At 41.1% G+C, this 20,003-nt stretch overlaps 1 protein-coding gene across 1 annotated transcript; it reads left to right on the forward strand.

Annotated features, from left to right (window-relative positions):
* Positions 1–11,263: 11,263 nt before the first annotated feature.
* LOC120497552 lies at positions 11,264–19,608 on the forward strand. The gene is made up of 2 exons (XM_039699201.1): positions 11,264–12,602; positions 18,593–19,608. The coding sequence occupies exons 1-2, from the start codon at positions 12,116–12,118 to the stop codon at positions 18,718–18,720; spliced, it is 615 nt and encodes a 204-aa protein (XP_039555135.1). The 5' UTR covers positions 11,264–12,115; the 3' UTR covers positions 18,721–19,608.
* Positions 19,609–20,003: the final 395 nt, after the last annotated feature.

Genomic DNA, 20,003 nt, shown 5'->3' on the forward strand with positions numbered 1-20,003 from the left:
GAAAGAGAGTCAACTTTTTTTCTCTTATATTGCCATGAGTGAAGTGCACCCACACATAGGGGTTGAAATCTGTGTTGTACTCTCAGTAGGCTTGCACTGGAGAAAAAAGGAAAAAGAAAAAAAGCAGCAGAAAAATAATCTAGAGTCTGGATTTATGGGACCACAGCAGAAGGAATTGCCTGCACATTTGAAGTGGGAGCAACATATGTAAAAGTGATTTTTCAGCTGGATGACTCTGGCAGGGGACAGGGGATAATTTCTGGTGCACAACATAATGGAAAAGAACAGCTCAGATGCTGGACCAGGATCACCCAGTCCAGGGAAAGCTGTGGGACAGGCATTCCTGTCCTCTGTGTGTGTGCACACCTGCACATATGTAGGCTGATTTTAGTTAGAAAATATGCCTGGCTTTCCTGTTACTTTTCGAGCATGTGCTCTTTCATAGGACTGACAGGGCAAAATAAATGTCAAAGTGTAATAATGAATAAGAAGAATGCCTGAAAAGGCAAAACTGAGTATCATGACTCATGGGGAAGAGCATTATTAAAGAATGCTACGCTGGGAAAAGAAAAAATTGATATTTAAGGTGGGGAGGAAACATATTTTTTGGTACAAGTCTGCTTTCCTTCTCTTCAGCCCCCCCTTTCCTTCCTTTTTTCAACAGCTCAGTTTCAATTTTCACCCTGTGTGTAGCCTGTGAATCAGCTGAAATGGAACAATACATTTTGTTTTCTTTCCTCCTCCCCATTCATAAGAAATGTCATTCTTCACCTTTTTTTCACGGAGTACTGCCTTGATTTTTATGGAGTACTGCTTTGACACTTTCCAATTAATTATATGTAAGATTCTAGTAAAGGTCAAAATTTGATTGAGGACTAAAAATTTATAATTAGCAATTTTGTTGGAATGGCCTTCCAGTGTCTGGCTCCTTTTCTCTATCAGGAAGAGGAAAAAGGATCCAGGCATCCTTAGGAAACAAGGAACAGCAGGGATGGGAAATTCCAGCCCTGGTGAAATCACTGGGACTAGAATTTGGTTTTCCCTGTTTCTTTTGCACCAAGCATTTTTATCCTTCTCTTACCTATGATTTAAAAAATAAAAATTTAGAAAAAAATTAAAAATTGTACTTTTTATTAGGTGATATTTAGGTGATCCCACTCCTGATTCCTGCCTGGAGTGGCTGCACCTGTAACCCCAGGCTGAGCACACCAGAGCCAGCTCCAGGCTGTTTCCCAAGGAAACAGCCATCCCTGCAACCCACTGGCATCTTCTGTCGTGATATTTTTGTTGTTCCCCCTAATATTTTATCATATTTTGCAAGGAAATGAATAGCTGGACATTGTGCAGAAAAATCACTTCTTCACCGGGGTTTATGTGAGCTTCACTCGTAACATCCAAAGGCTGAGACCAAAACCATTAAAGTAATTCTTTAGAGTGGCTTTTTTTAGGGGCCTGCACTAGAAACAAGGCATAGGGGGGGAAAAATTCAATTTTTTTCTGCAGGTGTTAGGGGCTGATGCCTGTCCTGAGCTGCCTGGGGCCCAGCACATCATGTGCTCCTCATGGCATGGTGGACACGTGTGGTCACAGCCTGTCCTTGTCACCATGCCAGAGAGGTTAAGCCAGGCAGGAATGTCTTGCAGATCATCAGAACTAAAAAAAATACACATAATAAAAGTAATATTCTGCAGAGGCTTCATATTCTGCCCATTCTCTCTGGCTTGGTTATTTCATTTTATTATTTAAAGCTTCTAAAAACTCGGCAGGACAGACAGGACAGCAAATTTAGCATAAAAAATTACAGGCTTAAAAAATGACAGACTGGCAAGGAGAAGTGGGGATAGCTTCTCTTCAAGTCATTCTTTCTCAATTAGCCCAGTTTTGAGGTAGGAGTTTGCCTGTATGGTACAAGGGAGGTGACGTGAGAAGAAAGGATTCCTCTCAGCTCTAATGATGCCATGTAACTTAAATTTTGACTTGTGGAGTTTGCTTGTGCCTTTGGGAGAAGAAATGTCTGCTTAGATTATATCCTTATCAAACATCTGCCTGCCAGTGCTAACCTTCTCCCCCGAAAATATCCCATAATTAGGACAAACTGCAGCAAGGAGCCCTAATTCCTTCAGACTCAGTCCCAGCAGCTGCTGAGCACCTCCTGTGAATTAAACAGCATCAGCAACCAACAGCACTCGGTGTTGTTATGGGGCTGTGCCCTTTCCTGGGTAAATTAAGATGCCATTCAGCATTAAAAATATGTATTGACCACCTCTCTGGTCATTATGAAGAAGTTAGGAAGGGTGGTGTTTCCCAGACCATAATACCTAAAAGGAACAATATTTTTTGAGAAATAAGCAGGAAGATTTGTGTGAGTGCATGTAAAAGGGATTAAGATTTTTAAGACAAACTGTGCAAGTCTTTTCTTCACCCTTTCAGTAGGTGCAGAGAATTTACCACCTGTACACAGATTTTCAGTTCTACAGGAAGTGCAGGGTGTGCCACGACTGCTCGTGAAAACCCTGCAAGGCATCCTAAGCACAGGACCCTAAACTTTTGTCTCTACAGGCCAACAAGTCAATACTTTCCTAACTGCAAGTGCCTCATTCTCCTCTTTGTTTTACATTAAGGGTACATTCTGCAGGCCTAAAAACTGACATTTTCCTTTTTTTGAATGTGCTTTTTTTAATAAAGAAATGAGTTCAAGGCTCTGCCAAGAAGATATTAAAGCAATTTTGGTATTCCCCCTGTCCTGCCCATACCCCAGCAGATCGTTAGGCAGATATCCATCTCTCTGAGATTAATTAGAAGCTAAATAGCTGAACAGCCTAAGGATGATGTCCTCAGTTGTGCAACGAAGCAATCAGGAATTATTGTCCTGGTTTCCACCCTGTTGAAGCCTGTCTGTCTTGAGGTGGCAAATCCAGTATTTTCCACCTTGGTAAATTGCTGTTTTGCTTCTTTTCCCACACAGGTTGTAAAGATTGAAAAGGTTTTCTTTAAGAAAGATATTTTTACCTTTATTATCACTCCTTCCTGCTGTTCAGACCTGATAGAGTACCTATGAAAAACAGGATGATCAGAAGAGATGAACAAATATTTCCTCTACATATTTTCTGCTAAGAAGCCTGTGAAGCAGTCTCATGCTAATACTGAGTTTTTAAAACAGAAGTTCAGATGTGTTATAACTCCAGGAGGGAGGAAAAAACCAAAGCAATATGGTCTGTTTTTTTTTTTTTCTAAGACTGGAATAATCTTGTGAAATCATCATTATCAAAGGAAAATGGAGGGTCTGAAGCTGGAGTTCAGAGAACTATTTATTTTCACTTGCTTTTATAAATATATTATAATATATTTCTCTTGAAACCCTGAACTGAGGAGGAGCATTGTTTTTCCCGTTTGATTATTGTTTGTCACATTTGAAATAAACTCACTCTGTGGGAGTGATTCACAGGCTGAAAGACAGGCATGTATTGAAATATACACTGACATATGTGAGAGGAGCCATAAATATATTGAATTTTCACACAAAAGTCCTTTTTCAGGCCCAGTGTCACACCCTGGTTGTCATGCAGCTTCAGCAGGCTTGCTGGTAAGGGTGGAGTCCTGCCAAAATTTGAATTATCATTGCAGATTAACTGGTTGAGTGTCAGGATTTCACTCTTAACTGAGATTTTATAATTTTTTTTTGCGACAACTTATTTATAAATTGCATTTTCTTATAACATGAAGACTGCTGATTGCTTCCCAGACAATCTAACTCTGTGTTGAAAGGGTTGTGCCAGTGCCAATATGCCACCAGCAGGTGCTGTGGTCAGGCTGTTTTCTTTCTCTAGGAGCTGGATACTCTTCATAAATGTGAAAAACCTTATTCCCATGAGCTCTTTTGTTCTTTGCATGCTGACCTCTCTTGCTCTTTTAAAATTTGCTGTGGATTTGGGACACGGGTGCCCACGAAGCAAGACAAACAAAAAGGAGGTGGGAGGGGGAAAGGCATCTCAGGACCTCTTTGAAATGGTGACACCAGCTAGATTTTGCAACCTAAGGGTGGCCTCCCACTGTCTGCAAAACCTTCTGCTGAGTTATGTGACACAACCCAAGGAGGAGCACAGAGTGACAAGGGCAGGAGGGGCACCCCAAATGTCCCAGCTGCTCCCAGGGTCATCCCAGGGCCACCCACCTGTTGTAGTTGGGATGGTCACAACAGAAAGCAACACGCTCCATTTTTCAGAAGGCTTCAAACTGCTTTTTATTACAGAATGCATGCTTTTTAGACATTCTTACAAAACTCATAACTTCACACTTTACTCATTGGTCACGAGAGACAAACAAAGTGCTCATTGGAACAGGCAGTTGCAGGTTTCTCTTTTTTATCCTTCTTTCTTTCTTGGTTTCTATGTCCACCACCTTGATAGAAAATTCTTTCAGGAGTAAACATGGATCCTCTTATCAAACTTTTCTGTGGCTCACAGAAGTTGCTGTAAATCCTCCTCCACACACAGCAGCACAGCCCCCAGGAGCCCAGGGGCAGGATGGCAGGCAGGAACTCAAACCAGAACTCAAACCAGAAGCTCCTGAGGACTGACCCACCTCACTGTGGCCCTGCCAGGACCTTCCCAGTTCAGCCCCAGCCCAGCATGAAACCCACCAGCAGCAGCAGCCAAGGGTGGAGATGACCCAGGGAGTAAAAAGAGTGGGCAAAAGTGGGGGTAAGGGGCAAAAAGAGCTGGCAGAAGTTGGTTGGTGGGCACACTGGTGAGCCATGCCTGCATCCAGCCAGCTGAGTCCTGGACAGTGTGTGTCCCTATCCATGGGGTCTGGATGCAGCCTGGAGGGCTGTGTGGCTCTGTGCCAGTGCAGCAGGACTCCCCACCCTTGAAATGTGCCCAGACAACTCAAACTAACACCCTGTTCTCCAAGCTGTCAGTGGTGGGCACCGTGTGCTGCTTTTGGTGTTGAGCTGTGCCAAACCCACTCTGGCTCACCAAGCCTTAATTATCTCCTGGATAGTGAGGCAAAGATTTGGTAGATAAGGTGCCAAGCTGACTGGGAGACATGTGACTTGCAGTTGTATCACTTCACACCGTGAAAGTCCAAGTTCACTTTCATTTATCAGGTTCTTCAGACATTTTCCTCCTTGGGGTGTGTGTGTGTGGAGTTTCCTCCCTTGGGAAGGGGACACCACCCCAAGGATCCTCCTCGAGGTCAAGAGAAAGAGACTTCCCCATAAGTGTTGATCTGGTAAATTACATCAATCTCTACTTAACATTTTTAAATAGCACCTTTAATGTGATGGCTTTAATATAATTGCTTTGACCTGGTGCACTACACAACACAACCCACTGCTAGTAATTGTAGTTTTTATACCGTGCAGTTACCAATTCAGATTAAAATTTTTAGTCTAATAATTTTGTCATGATAAGTAATTTGTTTCATGTGAATACATGTGATTTGCCATCTTTAAATCCATCAGTTCCAAAGTTCCTTTTCTGGCAAAGTCTGAGGCTGAGGTTGGATCCAGCCACCCCCAGGATCCTCTCTGAGGGGGATTACAACGGGGTCCTTGTGGCAGGGCTTCTCTAATATCCCTCTTGGATCTGCCTGGATGTATTTTCCCCTTAATGCTTCCAGCAGACTCACATTTTGTTTTCTTCTCTGGGACTGGAATGTCACACACTCAGGCAGAGGGGAAGTAACAATATCCTTGGAGGAACATTATTTGCACCAAAATATGATACAAACAGCAAGATAATAATAATTTTCACATCACTTTTGCAAGATGTGTTTTTTCCAGTAAAAAAAAATAAATCTGTGCCTTTCTTAACTACAGCATGAATGATTCCAGACATATGCCTTTTGGAGTCAGTTAAGGCTTCAAAATCTATTTTTTTTGAATATTGTAAATATAGATCACTGTTTATACACGTTTATTTTTCTGGAAGATGTTTATCTTGCCATCATCACCATCATTTTGTGAAAGGCAGATATTAATGCTTTTTCCTCAGCTGAGACATTGTCTCCCTCTTCTGCTAAGCAGAAGGTTTGGTCCTTTGCCTCACATTACAAAGGCCAGTCTAACAAGTATTTTAGCAATATATTTTCTTTACTGAATGGGGTTTGAGCAGCAGTTCTGTTAGCAAAGGTGTACTCTTTGTCTCCTTTTTCTGTGTCTTCCAGGCTAGCTGCTCAGTCTAAAATATAAATCCACGATGGCAAATACCTTACACTTTCACTTTTGTCACATTACCAAACTGTTTGTACAACAGATTTTTGATGTTTGAGAGAAATTTCTAAAGGCAAAACTCACCTTTTCCAATTTTTGCACAAAACTCTTCTCAGCATGTGCCTGAGGTGTCCCACACAAGGTCTTAATTTAGGTGTATATCAAAATATAGGCATTAATCAAAATTTAGATTTCATCAAAAGTGTTCATGATAATCTGTTTTTGTGGGTAACTCCTCCTATGCAATAACTGCACAGATTAATTTGCCGCAGAAACAGCCTCAGTTGTGTATTGGCTGATAAAAATAAGCCAAAAAGGCTGTAAGGCTGATAAAAATAAGCCTTTCTTCCACTGAATCAGATGCATTTACTGAACCTCTGCTTGCTTCTGGGGGCTGTTAAGGTTCACTGAAATCTTACACCTTCACGTGGGTGCAAGCTGCTGCACCTAAACCTGCCTGGGCATCTGGAACCTGCAAAAGGGTCGTTCTGAGCTCTGCATTCCCCACTGGATCCACCACTACACCTCCCAGACAACTTGATAACTGTCCCTGGTCATAGTCACCACTCTCTCACCCTGCACTTTTTTGTGGTGTTCCTTGATTTATGGAATGATTTGACATGACACCGCCTCAGTGCAGGGATCTTTGCAAGCTGTGCACATCATTTCTGTTTTCTGCACCCATTTCAGACAAGGGCCGTGCTCCCCTCCACACATTAATCCCACAGGTTTGTCCACTACCCCTGGAAAGACTATAATCATGTGGGCTGCCCATGTCCAAAGTCAGCCTTGCCATCACATTTTCTGCCAGATTTTGGGTTTTCTTTCAATTGTTCAGTGCCACCACCCTGCTGCCACTCACTGCTGCTTGCAGCAGCCTGATATCACCCTCTGCCAACCATTGGGATGTTGCTGGTGTTTTTATTTGATCTTAAAAGTGGTGCTTGTGAGTTGTGTTGTCGTGGAGTTTCTGGCAATGCAGGCAAAAATTTGTTGCAGAAGTTCCCAGGGATTTCCACACCAGGCTCACAAAATACAGCACTTGCCCTTTGTCAGGAGGAGCTGTTTATTCCTCAAGGTGTTGGAGGTCTGTGCAGCCTGGTCACTAATAAAATTCAAAGGCTCAGTGTTGGGTTTATGACTTCCCCATGACATGAATGCTCCGTGGTAATGTGTTAGAATACTCTGAAGTTAATGCTTGAAACTGTGAAATTGAGATTTTCATAAACTAGGCAGGGGCTTCAGTATCAAAAATTAGTATCTGCACTGTCCTCATTGATTATAAGTATTCTTACTAGAATTTTAAAGCAAAATGTCCTAATTCCATGCTAACACCTGGGATACTGAACACCACACTTTATCTCATGGAAAAATAACCTGTAATTTTACAGATTTTTTTATGGTTCATTTGACATTTCCCAAGGCAAATATCAAAACCAGACTTAAAACTCAATGAATAACCAAAGAAACCTTTTCAAAAGTTCCCTAAGTGAGGAATTAAAGTGTCATTATTTAACCAACTAATCAGTGACATTTTTTCCTACATGCCTACAGACATGGATGCAAATGTAAACAGAGTGTGCACTGTCAGGAGAGACTGCTAATTGGTTTTTCTTAATTTCTGGAGGTTTTAATATTGTCTTTAACCAAAACCTCTCAAAGAACAGTGAAATGTCCATCAGATCTGCTCTGGAGTATTCTCTGTGCTGGAATATTACTAATTTCCAAACCAGAAAATAAATTATTTCTTGAATGGCAAGCTTTCTGTGGGACTTGGTGAGGCGACGTGCCCATGCATATTTTTATGTTTACATACCCACAAATATCTCTGCATATATTTCCAACTTTTGGTACGAATTCCTGTCATATCTTCTGTACATAGGCAACAGATGTTCCAGATTAACTCAAGCTCCTGGAATTCAGATGCACTTGACAGGAACTGGACTCCTCACCAAGTGAGTAACCACAGTTCTGTGTCTGGAAATCATTTCACATCTGCTACTTATATATGCTACAGCATGACTCAAACAGAGCTGCAGAAATTGGGCTTGCAGCCTAAATGATTTCATTTGATTTCTTTTTTCCCCCCTCCTATTTGCAAGTCAGCCTTATTCCATTTAATAAGAAATGGTTACACTCACATTCAGTCATGTAGCAGAAGCAGTGACAGCCAACTCAGAAATGACCCCTTTTTCTCCACTTTAGATAGGGAAGTGCAGCTAGATAGCTAGCCTGAAAAAAAAAAAAAAAGAAAAAGACATTTCTGCTTGTGAATTAGGACATGTCTGTTTTCTGATGGGATCTTCAGGAGCATGGGCAAGCAGAATTGTTTTTCCCCTCCTTCCCAGAATGAAAGCAGTGACATTTTTCTCCTTGGAAGTCTCTATGCAGCTCTTCAAAACCAGCTGCAAAACCTGGACTTTTAGAAATAAATGATTCACCATTTGAAGAAATACACAACCCTGAATATCTGTGCTGTTAATTCGCTACACTCTACCAAAAAAAAATTATTGAATTTCTTATCTTAAAGAGTGTTGAGTGTTGATCTGAGTGTTGCTCATCTGAATTCATGCAATCCACAAAAACTTTTCTTCCCCTGCCAAGTGAGATTTTTTTCCTATTTCTGCACTTTCAGCTTTACAATCTCAGCAGTTTAAAAGTGCACTATTTCCAAGGCACTCCTTTTCTTTCTCACTCTCTCTCCTTTAACTGCATCACCTGTCATGGACAGGCACTAAAGCCATAGGAAAAACAAGCATTTAAACCACTACCTCTGCTTGTGCACAGCACTGTGAGAGAGAGAAAAGGAGGGGAAATATGAAGATAAATCCTCCCGCTGCTTTGACTTTCATCAATAATTCAGGATGCTAAAATGATTCTTTCTAGATTCTTTCCTGTGTATTTGTTAGGTAAGCCTTGTAAGCCCAGTCTCAGGCCTTTGTCTTGCTGCCTGACATCTTATTACTTTCAACAAGAAATATGGGATGGCTCCCCAGGCAAGAGAAGGGAAGATTAATAATGACTTACATTAAAGGTCTTCTTTTTTTGCCATTCATCTTTTCCCCCACTCAATTTTCATATTAAAAGTGAAAAACAAATACAAGAGCTGTGGACTTTTCAACTTTTTTTTCCCTGCAGTCTTTGTGGCTGGCTGGACATTTCTCAGAGGTAAAGCTCCTCTGGCATCAAAAACATTTGATACTCCATTTTTACCCTGAATGATCTTCCACATCAACAGAAGAAATAAAGGCTTCCTACCATTACCTGCATGTAAATTGTAAATTCCCACCAGAATATGATTTAATAAATCAGAGCCTTTGGGGTGCCAATGGCCTCACAGTTCACATCCTCCTACTGTGGTGAGAAAAACCAAAACAATTCTTCCATAAATCTCTACATTTTAAAATGGATTAATGTGTTGGTGTATTTACAATCAGTGCAAGTAATACTTACTTTTTTTTTAGGTGAACAGCTAGACTTATAAAGTATGTGTTTAACTCCTCCCACAGACAAATTAATGAGTCTTAATTGCTTTTCTGCATTAGCATGTGAGAAATATCAGCTGTGTATTGTAATTGTACATTTAACAGTGAAAATTTGTGACTCAGGTCTTGTTATAAATGTATTTTAAGGCCTGTAAGAAAGAATTTTTTTTTTAAATTAAGCTATACATTGCAAGCCACAGCTACTACAATACAAGCTAAAGAACAGATTATACCATGAATTTAAGTAAACAGCTGTGGAGGTACTAATATTAGGAAAAACAGTAGTATCACACAATTAAATGTTGTTTATGTAATAACAATACCAAGCAAATAACTTGTAATACCATTATTTTTCAGTACAGATTTTATATTAGTAGCATTTCTAAATAAGATTAAAAATGTAATCTCTGGGAAGTGGTGGCTGAAATAAAATAAACCTAAGAACACAGAAGCACTAAGTATTTCCAGGTGGAAAAACCATTTTCTATTATAATATAGATTAAAATTGTTAATTTGGGGGCATGGGGGGACAGTTCCAGAAAGGGCTCAGTGAAGGAAAGCTCTTAATAACATGAATATAACCAAGATCTGAAGGCAAATTACAAAGAAATTTTGTTATTCTTTCTCTCTCTCTTTGATGCATGCCCCTACACTGTTTGATGAATAAACAGAAGGAGAAATGTCTCAAATTGTTACTTTAGAGACAAATTTACTCTTGTTGAATTGTGTAATCTCTGTCAGACATACAACAGGAACAGCAGGAACAATGGGACCTACTGAGAATATAAAGTGATAAACCTTTGTTCTCCTTCCATCAGAATTTATTTAAACTCGTGGGCTTGGGGGGGAATTTTATTCTTGCTTTCTGTAGAAAAAGTAATATATTGATAAGGAAAATAGATTTTAACACTGCAACTGACATGGACCATGAGAGAGATGTGAGGAGTGAGAGAAATTTAGCTTTGAAAACGCAGCATGAAAGGTGGTGTCTCGCCACTTGGTGTCACTGTAGCATTTGATGTTTTTAATTCCTTGCACATTTTTTTGTAGCTGTCCTTGTCTCCGGAATTTTTTTTATTATTATTTTTATCGTGGTCATCGCTGCTGTTTTTAATCAAGAATAAAAGGTAGCCCCTAGTAGCCCTCAAATCTAACAGTTAATCATGTTGAGTATTAAACAAACAGCACCAAGCCTTGGATAGACCTCATACAGCTCAAGGTTTGGAAATCTGTCAAATCTGGTACTGTAGCTGTTGGGTGAAACTGATCAAGTTTCAGCCCTCTTCCCTTTACCTCTACACCCTCTTCCCCCTTCCTGAAATAATTATGTCCTGATGCTGAAGCCTCTGTGCAGATCTTTCTCTCAGTGACACAGGCAGCATTCCACATTTTACATAATAACAGTTTTATTTGATAAATATTCAGAGAAAAAACTCATTTCAGACAGTGATTGCCTCCGTGCTGTGTACACAGAATATCAGATGAGAGTTTCTGTGTCTCCTATTGCCCCCCAGGTATTAAGAAAAAGTAGGAAATGCTTTATCTGTTGCAGAGAACAGAAGTATTGAGTGTTAAAGAATGATTTCCATTTTCTTGATCAAGTTTCTATTCACTTGCTGGTTAAACAGGCCAAAGTGTAGGCACAGCCAAGAATATTGTCCTGATCTCTTGCTGTCTGTGTGAAAGAACTGTGTCTCCTGGAGGGATGTTGCGAAAGAAAAATACTCTCTGTTTGGGTTGACTTGTTCTCTTCTATGGGATTCACCAGCCCAGGCAGTTTTCTCACAGCACCTTTTTCATTTTCCTTGCCCACTACAGGTCAGCTGATCTGTGTATTCAGCGATGCCGGTCATGAGGTGAGTCAGAAAGGAACATTTGATGTTTCTCATGTTTAAGAATCGTGGAGCAAGCCGTGAGCTTGGCCTTGTGGCAGTAGAGTGTAGAGGGCCAGCTGGGTAGGCTGAGAGAAAATCCATTTCCATGTCTGCAGCAGCAATAACAAAGGCATCGCTGGCTATTTCCTAATTTTCCATATCAGGTCTTTAAAAGAACTAAAAGCCCCGATTTGCAGAGAGAATGTTGCTCCTTGATAGTAGCCAGTGTGGAATATGCAATTCAGAAAAATGTGCACTTCTGTTGAATTGGCCCATTTTAATTTAGTTGCAGTGACTTAGAATCCCATTGCTATCAAAGTTTCTGACTTGTCCTTAGCAGAGCGGGTTGTAGAAATAGAGCTGAATAGAAATAAGCACTGGATACAAATAAGGTTATAAATTATAGATGTTATGAATTTGGTTCAATTGGGTTTGGCAAAAATAGGGAGTTGTCCTGGATTTGGTGGAGGCAATGGACAGACAAAGGGTGATTGGACCAAGACAACAATCATTCAACGCCCTGAAGAAATGATTTGCCCAGAATGAACATCGCTAATGGCAATCAAAGCACCGAGATTCTGCCAATCAGTGCGCGGATCCAAACCCCACCAATCCTGGACCTAAGGGGTGTTATAAAAAGGGGAGTTTTCAGTTGGGCGGGGCTCTTTCTGTTCCGTGGGCGGTGGGATCGGTTTGCAGGAGAGAGAACCCAGTGTGTTCATAACACACTGGTATCTTTGAGCTGTTGTGAGGGGGCTCAAGCTTATCTTGGACCCTCCGTTCCTTACAGCTTATTTTTAAATAAACGAGAGCCTTTTTCATTTTTCTTAAAAATCTGGCCTCGTTCATTCATTACATCTTCTGGGGCCTCGTCCAGGATAGGCCATGCCCCTGAAACAGTCTGGGGTAGGCCAGGACCTGGGAGACTCGTCCAGCCACCTTTTTGGCTGCCGGATTTCGGACTACATTGGACCGCGGAAGGGAACACGCCTATTCCCGAGGCCGGAAGGAACAAAACAGCTCAAAAAGGTAAGCCCTCCGAGAGGGAGCGGGGCTCATGTTGCCTCTGAGTAACGTGAGTGGGGTTTAAGGTAATAGGGGGTGCGAAGTGCGTGTGTGTGACTGAGACGGGGCCTGTGAGTACAGACCCCCGAAGTGAGTGCAGACCTCCTAGTACCATGGTTCCGGACTCCCCTGAGGGGGCCTGGCCGGGAACGGAGGGAAGCAAGTGTTGTAGAGTGTGTGTACCCCTACGGACCCCCGGCAGTAGGGGAGACGGGGAGTGCCTACCCATAGCCGCCCTGGCCCACTCAGGCTCCCGTTCCTCCGATGACTGGAGGCTCCCAGAGGTGGTTTCAGCCATTGGCCCGAGCTGTTCCCCCTCAAACTAGGACCCCAGTTGAAGGGGGTCATAGAGGGGGACATACCCAGTACCCTGAGCGAGGATCCCAGCAGAAGCGGGTTGTAGGGGTATCTGGGGGGATTAGTGGGGGTGGACTTGTCCACTGAGGGGTAAAGCTCTGACTGCTAGCTCAAACCACCTGGAGGGCTGTTCCTCAGGGATATTCCGAGGGTAGTCTAACCCCTGGGGAACTAGGATATTGGAGGTGGGAGAAAATACTCTCACACGGAGACCACTTGGTAGGGTGGCCACCGTGAGGGGGAGTGCCCCTTTTTCGAGGCCGGTGAAGGGGAGGGTGCCCAACCCAAAGGGAAGTAGGGACCCTCTGAACTAGGATCCCAGTGGAAAGGGGTCACAGGGGGGAAGTAGGCTCATCCTGAGCTAGGACCCCAGCTGAACAGGGTTGTAGGGGTAGCTGAAAAGTCTTCGCAGGAGCGGTGACCCACAGAGGGAAGGTGGGCCGCCAGCTGCGGAAGGGCCCTTCCAGTCACTAGGACCCAATTTAGGGTGGATTTTTCTTTTTGTCAGTTGAAATTGGAACATCTAGGGAGTGAGGTTTGGGGGTGAGGGCGAACCAAAAGTCCCCCGACCGCGCCTCTAGTCCTATGAATACCCTAACGCCAGCCACCAGCACTGTCCAAAGTATCCCTACCCCAATTATAGCTCCTAAAACTTTTCAAAATCCCCCTCTTTATTTTTTCCCCCATATTTCAACCCATACCTCAAAATACCTCTTCCTCTGCTTTTGGTCTTGGAACAATAGAAAATATTCCATTTTATGTATTCCATATACCCCAATATCCTAAAAATCAGATACAAGAGGAATATTTAACAACAAGGGCCCAAGGAGAAAAGACAGTTTGCTGCTGCAAAAATAAAGAGGAAAATAAATTAAATGAACATGTAAAGGGTCACACTTATAACACCAGGTTCCTGGCAAAGAAAATACAAGAAGATCTTGAAAAGGCTGGAAGGTTATTCCCTCTGAGGGAGGGGCCTATGGGGGGAGCCAGAGGGGGTATTGGATTTGTAAATGCACCATTAACAGCATCTGAAGTTAGGAATTTTTAAAATAATATTAAACCCCTATTAGAAGATCCAATAGGCATCTCACAGCAGTTGGATCAATTCTTAGGACCCAATATCTATATGTGGGAAGAATTAAACACAATCCTAGAAATATTATTTTCCTTAGAGGAGATACAAATGATTAGAGCAGCAGGGATGAAGATTTGGGAAAGGGAAAATTGAGGTGGTCCTAGGGGAAAAGACAAAATGCCGCTTAACACACCTAACTGGAACCCGAATCAGGAGGAAGGAAGGGCAAGTATGAGGCAGTACAGAACTTTAAGAGGGAAATGAGAGGCAGTACCCAGAACAAACAATGCAAAATTAGCTTTTGATAGCCAACAAGAACGAGAGGAGTCACCTAGTAATTGGCTGGAAAGGTTAAGAAGGAACTTTCAATTATATTCAAGTGTGGATCCGGACAGTCCAGAAGGACAGTTAAAATACAATTTGTAACAAAAGCATGGGTTGACATCAGGAGGAAATTAGAAAAGTTGGGTGATTGGCAGGAAAAAGGAATGAATGAATTATTCAGGGAGGAACAAAAAGTATATTTGAGGAGGGATGAGAAAAAACAACAAAGGCAAAAGTCATGGTGGCGGTAGCAAGAGAAAGTGAAGGACTTGGAAATAATGAACCAACTGGAGAAGGTAAAGACAGGTATATTGGGTCTAGAGGATGTGACTTTAGAGGACCATTAATTGGAAAAAGCAAACATATTAAAGATAGCAGAACACTGTGGACAGAAGAGAGACCACCTTGGGCAGAGGTTATATGTTTTTACTGCGGAGAGAAGGGACACACAAGGAATTTCTGTAAAAAGAGAAAGCTAGATGAAGCTATATCACAAGAACAGGACACCCTAGGAAGGAGATTAAAAGGGGATGATTAGGGGTGTCGGGGGCTCTATGCTCTGAGAGACTTTGGTCATCAAAAGAGCCCCTGGTAAATTTGGAAATTGGCCCTCAGAGCGAAGAAGCTGAATTTTCAGTAGATACTGGAGCAGACCAATCAAGTGTTGTAAGAATTCCTAAGGGATGTAAACTGAGTAATCAGACATACAAAGTAAGTGGTGCTGAAAACAACCCCTTTGAAGTACCTATTATTGAGGGTGTAACAATAAAAGGAAGTTTCAGGGAAGGCTGTACCAACTTATTATATATGTCAGAACTAGATTCTAATCTTCTAGGCCGAGAGTTACAAGTGCAACTAAAAATAGGAGTGGTACTCGAAGGAAGACATATGGTGGCAATAATGATGGTTTTGAGAGAGGAAGATGAAAAAGGAATCTATCCGAAGGTGTGGGCAGAGGAAGGAGGACATGGATTGTTGGACGTTACACCCACAGAAATTAAAATGAAACCAGACCTTCCTCCGATAAGAGTAAAACAATATCCAATTTCAGTAGAAGGAAAATAGGGACTAACACCAGTAATTAAAAATCTGATAAAGGAAGGGATATTAGAGCGGTGCATGTCTCCACACAACACCCTATTTTACCCCTTAATTTTACCCATTAAGAAACCAGATGGTACATATTTAGTTCAAGATCTATGGGAAATATATAAGCAGACACTTACACGATATCCAGCAGTTGCTAACCCATACAATTTATTGAGTAAGGTACCACTGACATGCATGGTTTAGCATTATAGATCTAAAGGATGCTTTTTGGTCGTCCCCATTGGAGAAAGAAAGTAGTAAATGGTTTGTGTTTGAGTGGGAAGATGACGAGACTGGGAGAAAACAACAACTACAATGGACAAGGTTGCCACAAGGATTTACAGAGTCACCAAATTTATTTGGGCAAACCCGAGAAGAGATAATGAGACAATTTAAACCCAAAGGTAGTTCCCAAGTTCTAGAATATATAGATAATTTGTTAATCTCTGGAGAACAAAAAGAGGTACAGAAAACAACAGTTAACTTATTAAACTTCCTGGGGAAAAAGGGGTTAAAAGTATTGAAAAGAAAATTACAATTTGTTGAATCTGAAGTAAAACATTTAGGACACATAATTGGAAAAGGATATAAGAAATTAGACGCTGATTGAATTCAAGGGGTACTATCATTACCAGCACGTAAAACAAAAACGGATGTGAGAAAATTACTTGGATTGATTGGATATTGCAAATTATGGATAGACGGTCACACAAAACTGGTCAAATTCCTGTATAATAAATTGGTCGAGGATGAGCCTATCAATTGGAATAAAGATGAAGATAGAAAACTAGAATAATTAAAAGAGAAATTAGCAAACGCTCCAGTGCTAAGTTTACCAGACTTAAACAGACAGTTTGAATTGTTTGTGAATGTTGAGGACAGGATAGCTTATGGAGTTATAGTACAAGACTGGTGTGGAGTGCCAAAACCCATTGCCTATATTTCAAAACTACTTGATCTACTTGTCAGAGGTTGGCCTACATTTCTACAAGCGGTACCTGCAAGCGTAGTTCTTACTGAAGAAGGCTACAAGTTAACCCTAGGTAACAAGATCAAAGTGTATACACCCCATGATTTGAAAAGTATATTAAGTAAAAGAGCATGCCAGTGGATCTCAGATAGCGGACTTTTAAAGTATGAACTAATTTTAAACAATAGCGAAAAATATAGAACTGTCTACAACAAGAATACAAAACCCTGCACCGTGTTTATATGGGGAACCAAAAGAGGAACTAGAACATCACTGCCTTGAAGCTATAGATTTGCAAATAAAAGTCAGAGAAGACTTATTAGAACAACCTTTGCCAGAACTTGATGTGTTTTTTATAGACAGTTCATCTCGAGTGATTGATGGGAAACAAGCATCAGGATATGCTATAGTAGATGGTCGTACAATCACAGCTGTAGAAAAAGGAAAGCTTCCCATAAATTGGTCTGCACAGTGCTGTGAGATCTATGCATTATTAAAAGGATTTAGGTGGCTCGATAAAAGAGTGGTACTATCTATACAGACTCTAAATATGCTTATGGGGTAGTACACACTTTTGGGAAAATCTGGGCAGAAAGAGGATTCATTAATTCAAAAGGAAAAACCCTAATTCATGAGGGCCTTGTAAGAGCAGTGCTAGAAGCTTTAAAAGGACCCAAGGAAATTGCCATCGTACATCTAAAAGGACATCAAAAAGGTGATACTAAAGAAATAAAAGGGAATAATGTGGCCCACATTACTGCAAAAAGAGCCACTTTGGAGGACTCAGAAAAGATCTTTAAGTTAAATGAAATAGGAGATGGGAATGAGGAAGGTAAAGAAAAGGAGAAGATCCCTATATTTGATGAAAAAGAGCAAGAGAAGCTACAAAGACATGGTGCAACCCGAAATGAGAAAGGAAAATGGGAGATGCCAGACAGTAGGCAAGTACTAAATAAGGCATTAACTAGAAAAATATTAGAGGACCTACATGCCTCAAATCATTGGGGGACCCAAGCCTTGCATGACCATTTTATGAGAACTTATGTATGTATTGGGGTATGGGAAATTGCAAAAATAATAACAAGAGATTGCATGATATGTCAAAGAATAAGTAGAAAAGTAATGAGAAGACTGCCTCAAGGGGAAAGAGAGTTATCCAAAAGACCATTCTAATGTATACAAATAGATTTTATGGAACTACCACAAATACAGAGGTGTAAGTATTTATTGGTAATAATAGATCATTTGACCCACTGGGTAGAGGAGTACCCAACAACGAGAGAAACTGGAGAGACTGTAAGCAAGATTCTATTAGAAAAAATCATACCCCCATACGGAATAATAAATACCATTGATTCAGATAGAGGTGTCCCCATTTTACAGCTAAAATAATACAACAACTAGTAAATGCCTTAAACATCACCTGGAAATTTCATATGCCCTGGAGGCCCCAAAGCCCTGGAAGGGTGGAAAGAATGAATCAATCCCTTAAGATTACTCTTACAAAATTAACAGGAGAAACAAAAATGAATTGGCTGAAATGTCTCCCCCTGGCACTAATGAAAATAAGAACTAGACCAAGAGCAGACATGAGTTTCACTATATGAGATGATGTTTGGCTTACCATTTTTAACAACTTTGGGAAATGCAGGAACATATGAAGAAGGAGAATTGATAGTGAGAAAATATATAAAGACCATAACCAGCACTTTAGAATAATTAAGAATTAAGGGATACCTTTCTCAAACTACTCCTATTGATTTCAAAATCCATAAATTTCAACATGGTGACTGGGTATTAATCAAGGCCTGGAAAGAACAACCATTAATCCCAAAATGGGAAGGTCCATTTCAAGTTTTATTAACCACAGAGACTGTCATACAAACACAAGAGTGAGGATGGACACATGCAACCCGATTGAAAGGGCCGGTTTCTGCACCTAAGGAAGTATCTCCAACTTTACCTAAACCAAAGAACACATTAGACACACCACAGGAAGATACATAAGTTATAAGTTATAGAATTGTTATGTAAAAGTTTAATTGAAAGTTGTTAACATTCTCTTAATGAAATTAATATCTAGAGGAGAGGAAAATGTAAACTGTAAAAATATATGTTAATCTCTGGTATCTCTAGTTGCAGATCCAACGATCCACGAAAAAGATAGAGCATTCTCCCTCGCACCTAGCAATCTGGCCCTAAAAAGACAGAAGAAACAAGTTGATACAAAAGGGAAAGTAAACTCCTGCAACAGTAACTGGTAAGAATATCAACTTGATAAATGAGGGAGAGGAGAAAAAAGGGGGAGGGGGCAAGACTGGATCAGGTTACATTCTTGCCACAAAGAGTTGCTGATCCTCCGCTGAGGGGAAACATGATGGGGAGAGTGGCCTGTACCGGACTCCCATTCATATATATCCTCCTGCTTATGATTGTTGATAAAGGAGGGACGATACCGTGTTAAAAATGCTATTACCCTTTACATGCAGGAGAATCTCAGACTGCCATCCTCAGAACACACACTAACCCGAGTCCTACTTGTATCAATTTTTTGTCAGAACAAGCTGCATGGAGGACGACAAAACATACTGGCTATTCGAAAATATAGGGAATTTTAACAGAAATTGTTGGGGGAATCCCCTATAAAGGAGAAATAGATCTGTTCTGAAAGAAAACCTATGGAAGAAAAAGTGAAACATGAGGCTTATGAACCAGATTTAACTGAAGAAAAAGAAATAAAGGTGGTGATTAAGAAGGCAAGAAGCAAGCTCCTGCTTGAAGTCAGGGATTTTGGTGCCCTTGTTGTTTAGTTGCTTTTTTGCCTCTTCAGGCAGAGCAGTCAGTAGCAGAGCAGACAGGTGCTCTGAGTCCGCCTGATTTTTGACTTTTAATAAGAAGCAAGGAGATGATTGTGTTGTCCATGAAGCTGTGGGGAGCCACTCTTGTCTTGTGCGGCAAAAGAAACAAACTGCAAAGTTCTGAACTATTCTTTGCAGGCAAAAACCAGAGGCTGCATGTGCCTATTTGTTGCTATAGGACACAAGACAACACGACACAGACACACTGCTGCTATCAGGGCAGGAAAAAAGAGCATTTATTTTCTGACTCCTACATTTATAGATTTCCAAAGGTGACAGAGGATTGGAGGGTGAAAGTGCCACCTCTCCAGGGACACTGCACAAACCAACAGTCCATCAAGTTTCTCCTCCTCCATAAAAGAATGCAAAACAATACGTTGCTTACAGAAAGTGTGTGAGAAAGTTTGATTCAAGAATGCAAACATCAGAAGGCTTAGAAAATCTTAAAAAATCAGGGCGACATCTCACCCTTCTCAGTTTAAAAAGAAAGCAAAAATGAACAATGTGAAAAAGAACCATGAACAAGATTCAGCGCCCATCCATGGAGGAATCATCGGAGTGATCACTCGCGTCATCTGCATCCGAATCATCACTCAATGCCTTTCAGGTTGGTCACGGCTTCTATTTTGCCTGTCAGCCGGATTCTGTCTCTGCGGTTGGGGTCAGGGCGAACACACTTTGAAAGCACT

Source organism: Passer montanus, unplaced genomic scaffold (genome assembly GCF_014805655.1).
Source record: "Passer montanus isolate IOZ18808 unplaced genomic scaffold, ASM1480565v1 scaffold130, whole genome shotgun sequence".
NCBI lineage: Eukaryota > Metazoa > Chordata > Aves > Passeriformes > Passeridae > Passer > Passer montanus.